Source organism: Myotis nattereri (genome assembly GCF_964212035.1).
Source record: "Myotis nattereri genome assembly, chromosome: 7".
In the NCBI taxonomy this organism is placed as follows: Eukaryota; Metazoa; Chordata; class Mammalia; order Chiroptera; family Vespertilionidae; genus Myotis; species Myotis nattereri.
The window spans coordinates 12,606,911-12,625,274 of record NC_138082.1 but is presented as its reverse complement, the minus strand read 5'-3'; the positions used below and the strand labels follow the sequence as shown (position 1 = coordinate 12,625,274).

General features: G+C 40.6%; 1 protein-coding gene across 1 annotated transcript in view; it reads right to left on the bottom strand.

Annotated features, from left to right (window-relative positions):
- The window catches only part of PARD3B (par-3 family cell polarity regulator beta), a 907,405-nt gene that overhangs the window by 438,798 nt on the left and 450,243 nt on the right, over window positions 1-18,364 (bottom strand). Inside the window, exon 5 of the mRNA XM_081095604.1 lies at window positions 3,206-3,294. Coding sequence (XP_080951730.1) covers window positions 3,206-3,294 — 89 coding nt within the window. The remainder of the gene's footprint in view (window positions 1-3,205; window positions 3,295-18,364) is intronic.

The following is an 18,364-nucleotide window of genomic DNA, read 5'->3' as shown; positions in this document are numbered from 1 at the left end:
GCCTGAGGAGTTCATAATCTAGGAGGCAGGTTAAGAAAAGGTAATAAAAAGAAGAATACAAAGCAATAAAACAGAAGTAGTAGTAACAGTAGCATGTTCTCAGTGAAAGTAAGCAAGCTCTAACTTGGGGTGCCTGTGCTGGTTGCATTCTTGGTATTATAACATGTACTCACATCAAATGTATAAATGCTTACGTCACTTCCATGTTACAGCTAAGTAAACTGATCCTTAGAGAGGCTAAATCACTTGTCCAACATTAAGCCAGTCATACAAGGTAGTCAGGCCTCAAATTGGAACTTACTGCATTCCAGATCAGTGGTTTTAAACCACTATGACGTTTTTCAAATCGGGGGCACTTTCTCATGAGATTCAGAGAAAGAGGAAACCGAATCAGAAAGGAAAACTGGGACCAGGAAAATCTTCTGAGAGGAGGTTGCATTTGAGATGGAACTGAGCAGGGCAAATATATCTTCAATCCAAAGAGTTAGCAAGGGAGTAGACAGGGCGTGCACACAATTCTGCACTGAGACCGTGAAGCAGTATGTTGTGGGCACACAAATTGGGGGTCAGAGGGGACGAAGGAAGGGAAGATAGAAAGAGTGAGCGAAACAGAAGGAGAGGAGGTAAGAGAAAGATAGGTCAACTGACTGATTGTGATGGGTAGGAGATAAGGTTGAACCATTAGTTTGAGATCAAATCTCAGAATGACATGTCAAATTTGACGCTGAAAAATTCACACTAAATGTTGTAGAAATGGAGTTGCTAAAGGTTTTAGAATGAAGGGGCACTGTGATAAATGCTGTGGTTAGTTATATATAAGTGGTGGTGATATGTGTGATCAATTAGATAATGGGAGAGATTGGTACTGGAGAAAGGAATTAGTAAATTTTGCGAGAATCTATCTGACAGGTAATAATGCTTGAGCACTGATTATAGGAAAATAGCACAAAAACATGGGGAAAGGCTCAAGATATTCTCAGATGGGCTCTGCCAATAATTTGCTTAATGAATGGATATTAGAGGCAAAGGAGAAGAGGGGATAAAAGGTGAGGGCCGTTTTAAGCTTGAAAAAAGAGGCAAGTCTGAAGGAGGCAAGTGTGGGGGAGTGTCAAGAAATAAGGTCAGGTCAGGAACAAGATAGAAATTAGGAATGAGGTGAAGGTCTCTGGCATCCACCACTTGCTCTTTAAAGAGAAGCTAAGGTGTAATTTTACATATAAGAAAATTCACCCACTAGACACCTCTTGTTTCGTTGTCTTCTTAAGATCAAAATAAATTGAATGGTGCTTCATCAGAGACAGATGACACTTAGAGGGTAGTCTATTTGTCATTTTTTTTCTGTAAATAAAGATGTTTGTGTTAATGGGAAAGCAGCTAATAGTTATGTTTATGATTTATGGATCAGGGCATTTTATCCATTCAGTCATCTAGTTAACAAATATGCTGTTTGGTTCTAAGACCTGTATTGGAGAATGCTGACCAAATAACTCAGCTTTAAATGGCTTCATAATTTCTCTTCAGCTGCTTCTTCATCATTCCATACCAGCTAAACCAGTGTCTTTTCCTAGAACTGCTACCTCCAAGTTTCTCCTGCTAGCTATACATTCCATGTTGTTAAGATCCTTCGCACCTGAGAAGGTGCACAAAACAGGTAACACTGAAGTCAAAAGATTTGGGGAAAGGAGTTATGGATGCAGATTGGGTCTCTAGAAGTTAATTGTTCTAAACTTGGTACTTCCTTAGCCTACTAGAGGTAATGATATAACTCATGTGAAAGCGTGTATTGATATATTTTTAGTTAAAGAATATTCTTTTTTTAAATTCCTAAACTCCATTTGTCTCAATTCCTCATACCTAGCAAAAGCTTAGTTAATTTATTCCTGCAGCCCTAAACCGCACAATGTGTTTGCTCTATGACAGCTATCCACATAACATTTAGCCAAGATGTTAGCAAACTTCAAAAGGCAAACATTACAAAAAGTGAAATTAAAGTCAAACAGAATTAAGAGTATTACACTCATTATGCCTACCTCCAAAAACAATCTTATCAAGCTTCTAAAAAGACATTGCCCTGGAGATTTTCGGTACCAAATTTTTATTATCGTGCAGCTCATTAGTCAAAGAAACAACCTATATAAAGAGTAACAATTTCACATGGCTATCAACTATAAGTTTGAGGAAAATCCACAGTGAGGCAGAATAATGAAGGATGGTCACATATATTTTAAAAGCCAATGCCATGTAAAATGCTTGGCACTCATTAGTAACCGCACGGAATTAAAGGAATCTGTTGGCTAAATGAATGAGTGACCATCAACTTCAGAAGCATCACCTTCTAGTGCTAAAGCCACGCATCTATTAAGTATGGAATTCCTTCCCTTATGCAAAATTTAAAGCAACTTAAAATACGATACTAATCATGATGGTAGTAATGATAATAGTAATACAGACAATGATAATTACATTATAGTGGTAGCAACAGTAGCAAATACTCACAGGGCTTACTCTGACCTAGGCACTGTTTAAAGTGCTTTACATATATTAATTCATTTAGTCTTTATACCAATCCTCTAATGGATTTATTATTATTTATTTTACAGACCAGAAATGAAGGCAATGACAGATGAGTGACTTGACTAAGCAATTAGAACCAGTAAGCAGCAGGGCTGGAAATTGAACCCAGATAGTAGCTAGGGCAGAACTGGAAATTAGTGCCGAGAAAAGAAGTACTGGTAAACACGAGAGCAACTGGCTTCATATAATGTTACATTAAAACTATGAAAAATCTTGGTTGATTGGCTGGTTTCATTTTATATACATCGAATAAAATATTGCAAAATAGTTAAAATACAATGCAAAGCAATACTCAAAGAGTTAACATCAAAGTAAAACACTCAACCAAATTGAACTCTGAAAGGTATACTTTAAACAGCTGTTCCAAGAGAAAGCAAATGCAATTATGAAATCCAGGTTGCAGCAGAGTTGGAAGGATGGAGGTTCATTTGTATATGTTTGTCCAGAAGTTCTCATATCATATAGAGAAAATGAAAGAACAGAGTAATTAAGTAATTTTAGAATAGTGATAGAGTTCATTCCACTATTCTAATCATCTTCATCCTTCCTAAAAAAAATAAAACATCTATGAACTATTAAAGGGACAAACATTGAATTGAAAGAAAATATTCCATTCACATGAAGAGAATACCTCAGTGCATCCTTAATTTTCGGTGATGTCAGTAGTTCTGTCTGCACACCATTCATAACTTCTCCATCTTCTAAGTTTTGTGTGGAATCCTGTAGAGAAGCAAACCCATAAACATGTGGATGCTTTGCATATAGAATTGAAAATTTGAATAAAATGTCTCGACATGAGAGAGTAAATGGTTATATACAGCATGCTCCAGTTTTTCTGAAGACTGGAAACAGGTGTTAATCTTTTCAGGGCATTCAATATTCTTTTCTCTCCCATTTGATTTCTAAAATACTCAAATGGGCCATTTACACAAGGCAATATGTTAAGAGCTTAGGAATACATCATTTAGCTTCCTCCAACTCAACTATAAGCTTTGGGGACTGAATGTTTTCAATCAGCAAGGTAAAGGGGTACCAAGGGGAAGGAGTCATTGACAGGTGGTGATGTATTAGCTTTAATGTACTGTACTTGTTTGCACCCCCCTCCCCAGTGACACTAAAATATAAAGAAAGCAAAAATCATGGGGGAAAATGTTGCCTGGCAAGGTCACTTCTGTCAAAAGTATAATAGGAATATTGAAAAAAAAGAAATCTGGAGTTCTTCCTTTGTTATGAGACTTTGATTCTAATGATGATCATCACAGAAACCAAAAGGAATCATTTAATTTCTAAAATGGTAAACACTCTGCTACTGAGAGGTAAGAGTGTCAGAGAGGCCCTTTACTCCAGGACAGTGGCAAAGGTGAGTTGATGTCACATAGAAGAGAGGATAGATTCTGGAAAACACGCCTGATATAGATCCCCACTTATGTAAGACACTAGAGCCCCAGTGCATGAAAATTCATGCATTGGAGGGGGGGGATCTCTCAGCTCTGCCTGCCCCCTCTCACAGTCTAGGAGCCCTCAGGGGCGGGAGGCGACCCGGCGATCAGGGAAGGCGATGCCCCATCACACCTCTGCTGCTGCCACTGCCGGTAGCGCAAGCCTCGGCCGGCCCTGGTTACCTGATCCTTGGGTGGCCCTGGGTGGCTGGGCAGCCACCATCTGAGGCTTGCCTGCGCTTCGGGCTGGCCCTGGGTGACTGGGGGGCTGAGGGGACTGGGGGACTCTGGAGGCAGGCATTCGGATGGGCCTGGCCTGCCTGGGGATGGGCCTGGCCTTGTCGCGCACCTGCTAACCTGGCAGGGCTAAGGGGACTGGGTGCTGTCATCTTGTGGCTGTGGGCACTGCCATCTTTGAGGGTGAGGCAGTCAACTAGCATATTCCCTTCTTATTGGCTGTGGGTGCCGCCGTCTTTGAGGGTGGGACAGTCAATTAGCATATTCCCTCCTTATTGGCTGTGGGTGCTGCCAACTTTGCAACAGTGTGAGGGTCAATTAGCATATTCCCTCTTTATTAGATAGGATTAGTTCTCCATTAGGCTTTAATAGAGTAATTCTGCAGATGCACCACTCTTCAGAAGCAGGGTCACAAATAAATAGCTTTAGTCATGGACTCAGACTTCAATGAAACAACAAACCACGTGGAGATGACCCACTATCAGCAATCCCTCTTGTGAACAGAGCACTCCTAGATCGGAATGCACCATTTCAAAAACAACAAAGGACAATAGTTTAGAGTTGGCCACAACAGAATTAGGTTAATATCTTGAAGAAAAGAAGACACAGCTACAACTGAAGCATTTTGTCATAGTGCATCGAGTAATAACAAACAAACAAAAAACAAAAGAAAACACAAATGTATTTCACTTCTAGACTTAGTAGCAACATTTCATTTAGGGACTGGCAGTTTTGTGAAGGACTTGGTGTACATAGATTTTTAAAAAATATTTGTTTTCTTCTCCTCACAGAGATAAAGGAAGGGAAGAAAAATCCATAAGACTAAAGAAAGAACCCTTTCTAATTCTTTCTAATCTCAAAGATAAATGTCTTTGAAAGCTTTCAAACATGCATATAAATGAGAAGGATGAGATATATGCTTACATATAAAAGAGATAGGGTTAGGCAGGTTACAAAAATACTTCAGAAGGCAGTTTAACAAGATATTTGCATTTCTGACTATCACACATGGCAAAACATCTGGTGACAGTATCTCTGTCAAAGTCATTAACTTTCTTATCTGCCTCTTTCTCACAAGAGGGAGCCCTATGAGGGGTGAGCCTTCATCTAGTCCTCTACATATTAAGCACATAACAGTTTTCATTGAAGAAATGTTAATGGATAAATGAGCCGAGGACTAGAGTGTTTGTTTTGAAATGCTGTTTAAGAACTTATCCCCAAATTTAATGGATTAAAAAAATAAACATTATCTCTCATGTTCTGAGAGACAAAGACATAGAATCCACCTGTCTGGGCAGTTTTGGGCTGGGACCTCTCAGAGGTGACAGGCAAGGTGTCAGCAGGGCCTCAGGAGCAATGCTCCAAAAGCTTGACTACTGGGCTTTAAGACTTACTCTTTTTTTCTTATAAAAGCTTTATCCTATCTACACTAATAAAAAACAAAGATGCTAATTGACCATAACTTCGCTATGCCCTATGCCACACCCATCAGCCAATCAGAGTGACTATATGCAAATTAAACCAACCAAGATGGCGGCCGGCAGACACCGAGCTGGAGCAAGCAGGAGGCTTGGTTGCCTGGGTGATGGAGGAAGCCAAGCTTCCTGCCAGTCCTGAGCCAGCTGAGGCCTCCGCTCATGGCAACAAAGTTTCAATTATAGAAGAAAAATAAATCCCAGATACCTGCTTCCAGCCAGCCTCCACTAGGAGTTTGGGTGCCTGGGGGCTGTGGCTAGCCTGCAAACAGCCATCGGCCCCTCACCCAGGATGGCCACACCCTCATGGGGCGAAGGTCCCCGCTGGGGGGATTAGCCAGCCTGAAAACAGCCCTCAGCCCCTCACCCAGACTGGCCAGGCACCCCAGCAGGACCCCCCACCCTGAGGGGGCTGTGGCCAGCCTGCAAATGGCCCTCAGCCCCTCACCCAGGATGGGAAGGCACCCCAGGGGGACCCCTACCCTGAAGGGGCTATGGCCAGCCTGCAAACAGCCATCAGCCACTCACCCAGGCCGGCCAGGCACCCCAGCAGGGATCCTCACCCTGAAGTGGCTGTGGCCAGCCTGCAAACAGCCCTCAGCCCCTCACCCAGACTGGCCACGCTCCCCAGCAAGACCCCCCCCCCCCCCGAAGGGGCTGTGGCCAGTCTGAAATCGGCCCTCAGCCCCTCACCCAGGTGGCCAGACACCCCAGGGGGGACCCAAACTGAAGGGGCTGTGGCCAGCCTGCAAACAGCCATCAGCCCCTCACCCAGGCTGGCCAGGCACTCCTATATAATAAAAGGGTAATATGCAAATTGATCCTAACAGCAGAATGACTGGTCACTATGGCAGGAGCTGCCCCCTGGTGGTCAGTGCACTCCCACAGGGGGAATTCTGCTCAGCCACAAGCCAGGCTGACTGCTGCCAGTACAGTGGTGGTGGTGGGAGCCGCTCCCGCCTCCTCAGCACCGCTAAGGATGTCCGACTGCAGCTTAGGCCTCCTCCCCACTGGCAAGTGGACATCCTCTGAGGGCTCCCGGACTGCCAGAGGGATGTCTGACTGCCAGCTTAGGCCTGATCCCTCAGGGAGTGGGCCTAAGCCAGCAGGTGGTCTTCCCCTGAGAGATCCCAGACTGCGAGAGGGCACAGGCTGGGCTGAGGGACACCCCCCCCCCCCCGTGCACAAATGTTTGGCCTCTAGTATAATAATAAAGAGCTAATATGCTAATTTGACCAAACAGCAGAGCGACCATCTGGACAACATTCCAGATGAAGCCGGGGCTGTGAGGGCTGGCCAGGGCTGTGAGAGCTGAGCCCCCTACACGAATTTAATGTATCAGGCCTCTAGTTAGGATGTAATCCACATAACATTAAAGTCTTCCTTTAAAAATTATATATATATATATATATATATATATATATATATATATGTGTGTGTGTGTGTGTGTGTGTGTGTGTGTGTGTGTGTATTGATTTCAGAGAGGAAGGGAGAGGGGGAGAGAGATAGAAAAATCAATGATGATAATCATTGATCAACTGCCTCCTGCACGCCCCCACTAGGAAGCAAGCCCAAAACCAGGGTATATGCCCTGCCCAGGAATCAAACCAGGACCTCCTGGTTCATAGATTTATGCTCAACCACTGAGCCATGCTGGTTGGGCTAAATTCTTCCCTTTAAAAAGCACAATACAGTAACTTTAGCTTTTTCACAGAGCGTTGCAACCATCAGCACTCATTTTAGAACAATTTCAAAGCCCCTAAAAGAAACCCCATACCTCTTAGCCCTCATTCCCCATGCTCCCTGCTCTCTCGCCACTCCCCCTCTCCCAGCCCCTGGCAATCAATCTGCTTTTTTTTGTCTCTAAGGATTTGTCTATTATGAACATTTCACATAAACAGAATCATGAGGTAAGTGGCTTCTATCACGTAGTGTAATGTTCTCAAGACTCTTCCATGTTGAAGCATGTATCAGTATTTCCTTAAATTTTATGGCCAAATGATATTTCATTGTGTAGACATACCACATTTTTTTTTACCCATTCAACTTGATGGCCATTTGTTTGCACTTTTCTGATTATGAACAATGTTGTTGTGAACATTTGAAATAATAGTCAGTTATGAAATAATGCTAAGAAAAAGGATTTATTGTGTAGGCATGTTTTCAATTCTCTTGGGAATGAAACTGTTGGGTCATATAATAACTCTGTGTTTAACATTTTGAGAAACTGCTATACTATTTCTAAAGTACCTGTACAATTTTACATTCCCATTAGCAATGAATGAAGATTTCAATTTCTCTGTGTCCTTGCCAACGCTTATTTTCCTTTTTTTAAAAAAAATTATTTTAGCCATCCTTTTTCGTGTGAAGTGATTTTTGATTTGCATTTTTCTAATGACTAATGATGCTGAATATCCTTTCATGTGATTATTGAACATTTATATATCTTTCTTAGAGCAATGTCTAATTACATGAATTTTTATTATTGAGTTGTAAGAGTTCTTTAATACTCTTATACAAATTCCTTATACTACATATAAATTGCAGATCTTTCTCCCATTCTGTGGGCTGTCTTTTCACTTTCTTGAAGTACAAGTTTTGAATATTAATGAAATCCAACTTACCTATTTTTTCTGTTGTTGCTTGTGTTTTGGTGTTGTACCTAAGAAATAATATCTAATATAAAGTCACAAAGATTTACTCCTATATTTTCTTCTAAGAATTTTATGGTTTTAGCTGTTAGTTTCAGTTTAATTACCATTTTGAGTTAACTGCTATACATGGTATGCAGTTAGGGATCCAACTTTATAATTGTCATATGAATATCTTGTCGTGCCTGCTCCATTTGTTGAAAAGAATATTTTTTCCCCAACTGAATTGTATTGACACTTTTATAAAAATTCAATTGACCAAAAAAATAAGGGTTTATTTCTGGACTCTAAATTCTCTTTTGTACTATACAGTCTTGATCATTGTAGTTGTGAACAAAGTTTTGAAACCAGGAAGTTTAAGTTCTCCAAATTTGTTCTTTTTCAAGTTTGTTTTGGCTATTCTGGGTCCCTTGCATTTCCAAATGTATTTTAGAATAGGGACATCAATTTCTGTAAAAAAGCCAGCTGGGTCTTTTATAAGGATAGCACTGAGTTTTACCATCTTAACAATACCATGAATAGCTTATAGTGGAAGTTAGATGAAATAAATATTATTTTTGGCTTTGTGTACGTAGGTGTATATCCTTGCAATGGCAAAGAAATGTTGGGAGATTTGCTCTAAAGTTTTAACTATCTAGTTTTGCCTTTTTGCTCCGTACTCCACATAGAACTTTCGTGTTGATCCCTTGCCAACATTAAGAAAAGAACATACTTTCTAGTTCAAATCAACATTCTGCAAGGTTAAAAGACTTTTTTCTAGTTCTAGTTAGATAGTAAGTAAAGATTCTATTTATGTCAACAACATACTTAATGCTCCAATTATATGGAAATGTCAATTAGAATTTGAAAGCAATATTGGGCCAATTGCAATGTAATAATCTGCTCAAGGGCAATTCTGAACTAACTACAGTTTTAGAGCAATCATGTCAATGACTACAGACTTAAAAAAGAACCCACACAGAGATTTATATGTCTAAGATGAGTTGAACTATTTAATTTATTTATTTAATTTATTTTTTAAACGTAATACTCACCAGAGGATATGTTTTTATTGATTTTTTAGAGAGAGGGGGAGGGTGGGAGAAAGGAAGAGAAACATTGATGTGAGAGAAGCACTGACTGATTGCCTCCCATATGTGCCCCAATCAGGGATCAAACACAAAACCTTTTGGTGCATGGGACAATGCTCAAGCAACTTAGCCACCAGGCCAGAGCAACAGTTAAGTAACATCAAAAACTCTTCGTTTTGCCACAGCTATCAAAAAGGGCAATAACTATAGGTTGTCCTCTACTAACAGGCAGTGCTTATACTTGCCAAAATCATTTCTTTATATTGCAGTAACAGAAGTTTTTGATATTTTTCAGAGAAGAGGCAGGCAGACAAATGTTTAGGACATCCTAGAAGGACCCAAAGCCAATTCCAAATTTACGTCAACAATGCTGTGGCAATGCAGTGCTTTAAGAACTATAGGCCAAGGCAGTTTATTTCTGTACAGAGTTCATAAAGTCACTTTTCCCAATATTACAAAATGTTTGACAAGCAATAATTTAAGAGCGCTGAGCATTTCCCCTCAATAAATTAATTACATGGTAAAGAGTCACAAAACAACAAATATCTAAAATCAAAAATTTTTTTCTCATAACTTACTTAACTAACTTTGAAATATCTGTAAAACCATGACTTTTAAATTTGGAAATAAAGGGGAAAAAATATCTGATTCTCAAGAACTAGATCAGCGGTTCTCAACCTGTGGGTTGCGACCCCTTTGGCGGTCGAACGACCCTTTCACATGGGGTCGCCTAAGACCATCCTGCATATCAGATATTTACATGACGATTCAGAACAGTAGCAACACTACAGTTATGAAGTAGCGACCAAAATAATTTTATGGTTGGGTCACAAGATGAGGAACTGTATTTAAAGGGCCAGAAGGTTGAGAACCACTGAACTAGAGGTATAACCAACTGGTGCAGAATGGCCACTATTGTTCTTTACCTGTAGACTTGACACATATGTGATTTCAAATCCTCAAACTCGCTTCTAGAAAATACAATGGCTTGGGAAGCTCTTTACTTAATTTTATTAATAAAATTATTACAATTTTTATTTTTGCTGTTACCTTAAAATGGAGTGAAGTGATTAGCTCTACACAGCACATAAGGGCACACAGTTATTTCCAGATGTGTTTTGTCTTGGCCACATAACAAGCCTTTGCTCTCTGATCAAGTTCAGCAGAAGGTCGTGTCGTGCCAGCCAGGGCAGAGACCTTTAAGAACCTTGTCCTTTCCCTCTTTTATCAAAATGGGGAACATATCATCTATGGCTCTCACAAGAGACAAGTTTAATTACTACAATTTTTAAAAAAGTGAACATTTTTAGCAACACTTGCAGGATCACGGGAGCAGTTCTGACAGCTCGAATGAGTTGGATTCAAACATCCCTGCACTATTTTTAGCTTTAAAATCAACACTTACATAAATATTCCCAAACCAATTAGCAGCATCTGGAAAGTAAAGGTGTTTACATTTAGTTAGCACCCGTGCTAACAACTGCCAGTGCTTGCAGGCAGCATGGAAGGGCAAGCAGCAGGCAGGGCCTCTCTCTCCAGGGTGATCATGGTGTTGGCACCAGACTATCATTTCATATTTCACAGTTGGTATAAGTCACTGATTCCATTCAGGAAAGTGTGTCCATTATGTAGTATTGTTAAGTTATACATCTCCAAATACACTTACCACTTAAACACTACCCAAATTCTCATTGCTTTCTCCTAGTTGACCACAGCTATAAAACAGTATTATAAACTAGAGGCCCAGTGCATTAAATTCATGCATGGGTAGGGTCCCTAGGTCTGGCCGGCAATGGGCTGATCTGTGGGGAAACCTGCAGGGTGATCTTGGGGCCACCACTGGCACCCACCTTGGAGGCGACTGGCAGGGTGATCGGGGGGCAGTGCCAGCCTGCTCACTAGCCGGCCCTGCCTCCTGCCACCGCCCATTCACCGGACAGCCCCACCCCTTGCCACTGCCACTGATCATCTCCCTCTGCAGGGCATCTGGCAGGGCAATCGGGGGGCCACTGCTGGCACCCGCCTTGGCTGGCCTGGGGCCTGCAGGCTGGGGGCAGCTTTTGCATTGAGCACCTGGCCCCTGGTGGTCAGTGCGCATTATAGCGACTGGTTGTTCCACCAGTCATTTTGCTGTTTGGTTGATTTGCATATTAGGCTTTTATTATATAGGATAGCTTTACAGCTCAGTTTTTCATCTCTCAGATGAGAACTAAAATAGATGTCCCTTTGACTTATACTAGGTGAAAATATACAGCCTCGATCCCCACACCCTCCAATGCATTTCAGTTGTAGTTGAGATTATGTGCCCACAAAATGTTAACTGCAATTAAGTTATGTGTCAAAAGTTCAGGGCATTTAAAAACAAGATTTGCATTCTGAAAATTCAACTGCAAAGTGTTTTATTTTGAAATTGCACATGAATTTTAGAATGAAAGTAATAGAAAAATTATACAGAGAAGATGTGAATGCCATACTTATGTGCCTGGTGCTCATACATAAACATAATGTTAATTTTAAAATTAAAATCCTAGGCATAATTTTGGAATATTTGTTTTACTTTTTAGAACAAGAATATCTGTACTGAAGTAAAAACAAGATGTATTTGATAAGCACACATATGAAATGAACATGCATTTTGGTAGTCAACACTGTTATCCAAGCATGATCTAATATAGATTTTTCATGCCTTCGTCAATGCATTTCATGGGAAAATCTCTCAGTTGGCTTCATAGATACTACCCCAAAATGTTTCAGTCTTGGCAATTTAACATGCACATAATTTATTTTTATGTATATCACAATAAGTGATTATATATATTATAAATTATATAATGAAATAATTTAATATAACATAATATAATGTGATTATATATAATGCATATTAGATTATATAGTCACAAATCTAGAAATTGGCAAGACAACTAGAGATTTAAAAAGTGCTAAGTTATAAGTTTCTTAAGAATAAAAACTGCCTTTTATTTCCTTTACTTTTAACAGAGGTCCTCAAACTTTAGCACAGATCAACATCGCCTGGGCCTTGTAAAAACCCAGGTTGTGGGGGCCCTGTGATGTTCTGATGAAGCAGGTGTAGGGTGAAGCCTGTGAGTCCGCATTTCTAACAAGTTACCCATGCTGCTAGCCAGGGAACAACACTCTGAAAATGCTGCCGTCAGTAACCAGTGCAGATCCACAAAACTGAACAATGTGAATAAAGCCCTGGAAAGACTGTGTTGTTGAGCTTGCCTCATCAGCTCATTTGGTAGCTAAGGAAACTGAGACCCAGAAAGGAGAGGGGGACAATGAAAGTGACAAAGCCAGAACCCAGGATTCTTAATTCTCAATTCAGGGCTCTCTCTGGGTCCCAAGGTAAACAGTTGTTGACTTAATTAATGTTGACCTTATTCATTTTATGGATCCTTTTAACTTTCAATAATGTTAACAAAAACTCTACTAATGTCTTGGATATACTTTACCTTTCTTTTGAAGATTTCACATGTAGCCAGATGTATATGCATAGCAATCCTAAATAATTTCTTGGCAGTCCTGTTCCAACTTTATACATGGACATATTCAAGGACAAAAAGATTAATGTCTTGTCCCACATGCAACTAAGAGTCAAAGAAAGAACCAAGGTGACTTAGAACTGGTGTCTTCTGAGATTCGTGTTTTTGCATAAGCATGTTAATTATATTTACCTTGTAATTTCTCCTCGCTACTGATTTAGGCAAATGGGGTGAGGAAACAATATCATATCATGAAACATTAAAAGAAATATTTTACATGAAAAACTATCAAGTGCTTCATTATTCTAGATATTGAGCTCTAATAATAGCATTTATAAACTAAAAAGTTATTTTGAGGGAACACAACAAATTAGATTATAAATAATCTAGTAACTAGTCCGTTGCTAATTAGGAAGCAGATGAAACCATTGACATTAAACGACTAGTTCAAACCTTGGCTTGTGGGGCGTGTGCACACATTCGCACACTCACTGCCAAGTCTCGAGGTATGTTACCCGAATATAAGAGGGGTACAGCTGCAGAGTTTAAACAATTCTGGAATTAATGACATGCACTAAAAGTCAACAACCTTCCAGGTGACTGTCTCACGGAGCTCAAGCAGTTGTGGATGCTGAGCTGCACAGGTTAAATGCCACTGACTCTCAACCATGCACAGGTGGCCACACTTTCTGTCCATCTGGTTTGTGTCCAAGAGATGCTTAATGGTTAAATAGATTTAATAAAAATAAATTGGAAAGGAGAAAGGCCAAGGTACAGTAGTAAAATTAAACTCCGGTCTAAGAAAAAGGAGACATAAGTTCCAACATTTCTCTCATTGCTTTGCCTGGTGACCATACACCTTACAATTCCCTGCCCTCACTTTCACTAACTATGAAAAGGAGACAAGAAGATTTCTATCTCCTTTTCGGGTATAAAATGCCCCAGCACTCAGTGAAGGGACACCAAATAGGCTGGGAATTCCTTGCTAAAGAAACAATAACATTCTCCAACAGATAAATTTAAGGCTGATTATTCATTTGAACAAATGTTTTCTTGGAAAACTTTCTTTGAGAAGCTCTCACAGAGATATAAAATATTATACTTTCTCAAAATACTGATTCTAAATATTGAGGAAGAAATCTACAGCATGAGTAAATAAAACTAAAACTTCCCCTCCATACCTCATTATCTTTCTTTATATGTTTCTCCTGTTTTCTTGGATGAGGTTGATAAGATTTGCCAATATTCTGACTTAGAGTTGAGAAGACACATTTTAAAAATTTTTCTTAAATGCATACCCTTTACGCATTGTACCTGCTGGGACTTTTTGTCTGTGTTTTTTGATTGTTTGTTTCTGGTAGAAATTTATAAAGTGGTTTTCACTGAACCTGATATCAGGCAGTCAAAACACAGCTCTGACTTTTAAAAAAGGTGGGGAAGAAGGGGCAAATTCAGTTTTGTTTTTGAGCTGTGAGTGGACTAGACACACTGACCAATCTCATCTAGGTATCGAAAATAAGATCCCCTCTGTTTCCTATGCTGTACTTTACATCCCCATGACTGTTCATGTATGGTGCCAGGTGGGTACTGGAAATATCAGGGGGAACACTTTGTAAAGCATATTATTATCTGACCACTATGCTGTACACCTGAAACTAATACAAACTGATGTTGAATGTAAACTGTAATTGAAAAGATTTCATTTTTAAAATTTAAAATTAAAGAAAACCACTATTAATATGATCAACATTTTACCTGCTCTGTTGCTCTTTGCAACAGAAAACCAACACCAATGGGTGTGCTGCTAACCACTCAAATATGTTCAATGAAAAGCTGCTTTAAAATCCTTAGAACTGTGGAACTTCAGAAGTTCAACAAGGAAATTCTGCAACCCCTATACTAATGTCCATCATATCTTACACTCTAATAACACAATTTAAAAATGCTGAAAATAAGGGTGAAAAACAAATGTAGTTTTTAAAAATTACAATACTGACACACTTCACCAATGACCACTTTGATTTATAATTGGATTATTTCCCCACCCATTTACAGCTAATTTTCCTTTGTTCTCCTTATTATTAAATACCGAAAACCACTTGAGCCCAACACTTAGGTACATCAGAATAATGTTGTTTTCTTCTGGAAGAGTGAGAATACTGGACAACAAACATGCTCTCCCATAAGCATCTGCTTCAGATCATGCACCCATCATCAAACACACGATCAAAGGTATTGTACACATCTGCTTCTCTTCCATTTAATCTCTATTTAAACCGCATCATCTTCTCAAATATTTAGAACACAGGTCTGTCAAAATGGGTGGTTTGATGGCAGGGGGGTCTCCGGTGTAACTACAATCCATCACTTCATGCTGGTAAGTATATGAAGACTTGAGGGAGTGGGGAGGATCCCACAATTGCAAGACATTTCTAGCTGACCCACTCTCATTCTGCTGGCTGAAATTCCTTCAGGTTATGACACTAGTACATATACCATATGATTTAAGTAAAGCTATGCAAATTCCAGGTCTGGACAGGAGAGCATAAACGTGAAAACCGGCATTATTAAGCGAGTACTGTCATTGGCACGCACATTTCTCATGCCAGCACAGACACATGTCTCTGCTGGTGTTCCCTGAAAATCTTCTCTGGGAAATGGGCTGCAGAAAATTTTGAATCAATAGACCAAATACATAGCTGTTTCAGGGAGGAAAATATCACAGGATTTTTTTGTGTATGCTTAGTTTATTTGTATGTTTCAAAAATTCTCAAAATTAGGAAGCCAACATTCTACCTTGAAAAATCCTCTATAATTACCAGGAGTACACCATCTTCATTATGACTAAGGCAGCTCCAGGGCTATTCAGAACATCCTTCTCATCGCTTATGCAGAGAAGCATTTTACTCTCTTCTCATCCAGCCCCAAACCGCCCTGACCTGGCCATGTGCACTTGTTTCTCTCCTCTGACCTTCATGCATCTTCCCACAGTCACTTTGCCATTCACTTTATCTTTCTTGCATTTCACTCTGTGACACCTTTATGGAAGCCTCTGGTTTCAAAAGCTATCTCATTCCCTTACGTTATAAGGTTTACTGCTCAGAAACAATTTGGGGAGGAATTTTTTCCCAGACAACCTAAGCTGCCCTTGAAGCAATGCTATCCATGACAAATATGAAGAAGGGAACAGCAGGAGAGGAAAATGCTATGGAGAAAAGAAGTGGGTGATCCAGAGCTGGCTGCATCTCGGGTTTTCACAGCACGTGGCAACAGCTGAAATGGGGTGCAGAAGTCTGACCTGCTGAGAAAAGCTGTAGTCCTGGGGAGCAGTCAGCAAAGAGGATGTTGTTTGTTTAGACAGAAAGACACCATGGAGAATTGAAAGAGATTCTGCCAAAGCAGCTATAGCCAGACCAGAACATATTCTAATCACTCTAGGAAACCACCATGCATTTCTCTTCAAATACCGATGCCTTTTATTTAAAGGTGTTTGCAGTGGTCCCGGGTGTGGGCAAGCACTGCCCTGGTAAGATCTCTTTGGTTAAGTGATCAATGGCCAAAACATAAGCACCATGAGGGTAGAGTTTTTTTCACTAATATATCCCCAAAACCTAGACTAATGCTTGGCATAGAGTAGATACATCTAGACACACCAGCTACCCAGAACACCAGTGCTTGTCTGGAATTCATCCATCCATCCATCCATCCATCCATCCATCCATCCATTCATCCATCCATCCATTGATGCAAACATCCTTTAACAGCATGGGCACTTTCTCCTTGAGCACTCTGTGCAGACTCGGTGTGGCTCCCCAGGACCACCCTTGCACCATGCAAATGGTCTACAATGGCATTCATCTCAGGGTAGGCAATGATTCCTTTAGATGTCTGTCTCCCTTGCTTGGTTGATATCCTTAAAGTAGAGAATATTTCTTCTCCGTTTTTGTATACCTGTCGCCTAGCACAGGCCTAGATTTGATAAATATTCCACTTCAGAGGTGTTTATAAAGAAATCCTTTCCTTAGAAATCTTCCCCCTTAAAAGCTCTTAGGTAACGTTCAATGGAAGAAAACATATCCCAACATTTATGAACCCTCTACAACATGCGGACTATTATGCTGGACTCGATGGGGGGATTTCAAAGCTGCATATGACACTGTCTTTGCATGCAAAGCAGCAAGCTAGCTGGAACCATTGCCAGAGGCATCTCAGGCAGGAGAATCTAAAGTGGAACTGAAAGCTAATCTTTATTTATGGATTGAAATAATTGAAGTAAAAGAGCCGGCACATATTTGTACCTGGCTGGTTATGTTTCTTCATATGTGCTTTTATATTTTATTTATAATAATGTAATTTAAAATGGCTTTCATTATTTATAAACTGTATCTGAACCAATATTGAAAACCATCTAAGTTCCACAATCACTGGAAGCCAGCTGGGCAAGGGACCCTGCCATGCGGACACCTCCAGATCTTGAACCTTTGGACTGGAGATCGCTGAGCGTGGTGGGGACCTCCCACCTGAGGCAGGGCTGTGAGCAAGGCCCTGCCACTGCAGCCATACCATTGAGGAACTTGTACCATTCTCCTCTTCTTCCAGGTAGCCCATCTCTTTAGATCCAAACACCGTCAAGGTAAAAAAATCTCAGGTCAATTGTCTTCTCCCAGTGTTTTCCCTCCTTGGGCACCTCCTTACCCTTCAGTGGGACATTTCCCAAATGCCTCCAAACCCTTCTCTCCCACTATTTTCAAGAAGGCCCCGGAACTATTTCACACGCTCAGGAATTTCTTCAGGTATTCCCTCTTCTACTTTGACTTAAATGAAAACTGACTTTGCCAGGGAGCCACTTCCAGGGCAGCCTCTGAAGTAGGACATGCTCTACTTTATGCTGCCAACCCCCGTCCGGGGCTGTTTCTAGACTAGATCCCTGTTTCCTCCTTAAGAGCCTGCAGCCTGCTTCTCATTGCCTTCACCTGTCACTCTCCAAGTTGGTCCCCAGCATGTCCTCCTGTCCCATGGTTTTAATTTATTTATCTTTCTTCTTTCATGCCTGGTCTCTCACTAGCATCCTGTGACTTCCACTTCCGGTGCCCTAACACTTGGATCCACTCAGTACCTCCTTCTTCCTCCTGTTTCAGAAACTGTAATCAAAAGGAAAGTCAAACATAAGAAGCCAAGAGTGAGGTTACAGGCCAAATCCTCATTACTCATCCATGAGATGCTCTTGAGATTCAAAGCATAGCAAATGGTATGCCAGCTCAGGGCCAGAAACCCACAAGCAAAAGAGGGTTCATTCAGTTCACATTTATAGAGATGCCCTTTCGTGCTAGGCAATGTGCTAAGTGTTGGAGATGTACAGAAGCGCACACACGCGCGCACACACACACACACACACACACGAGCTCATTCTGGGGA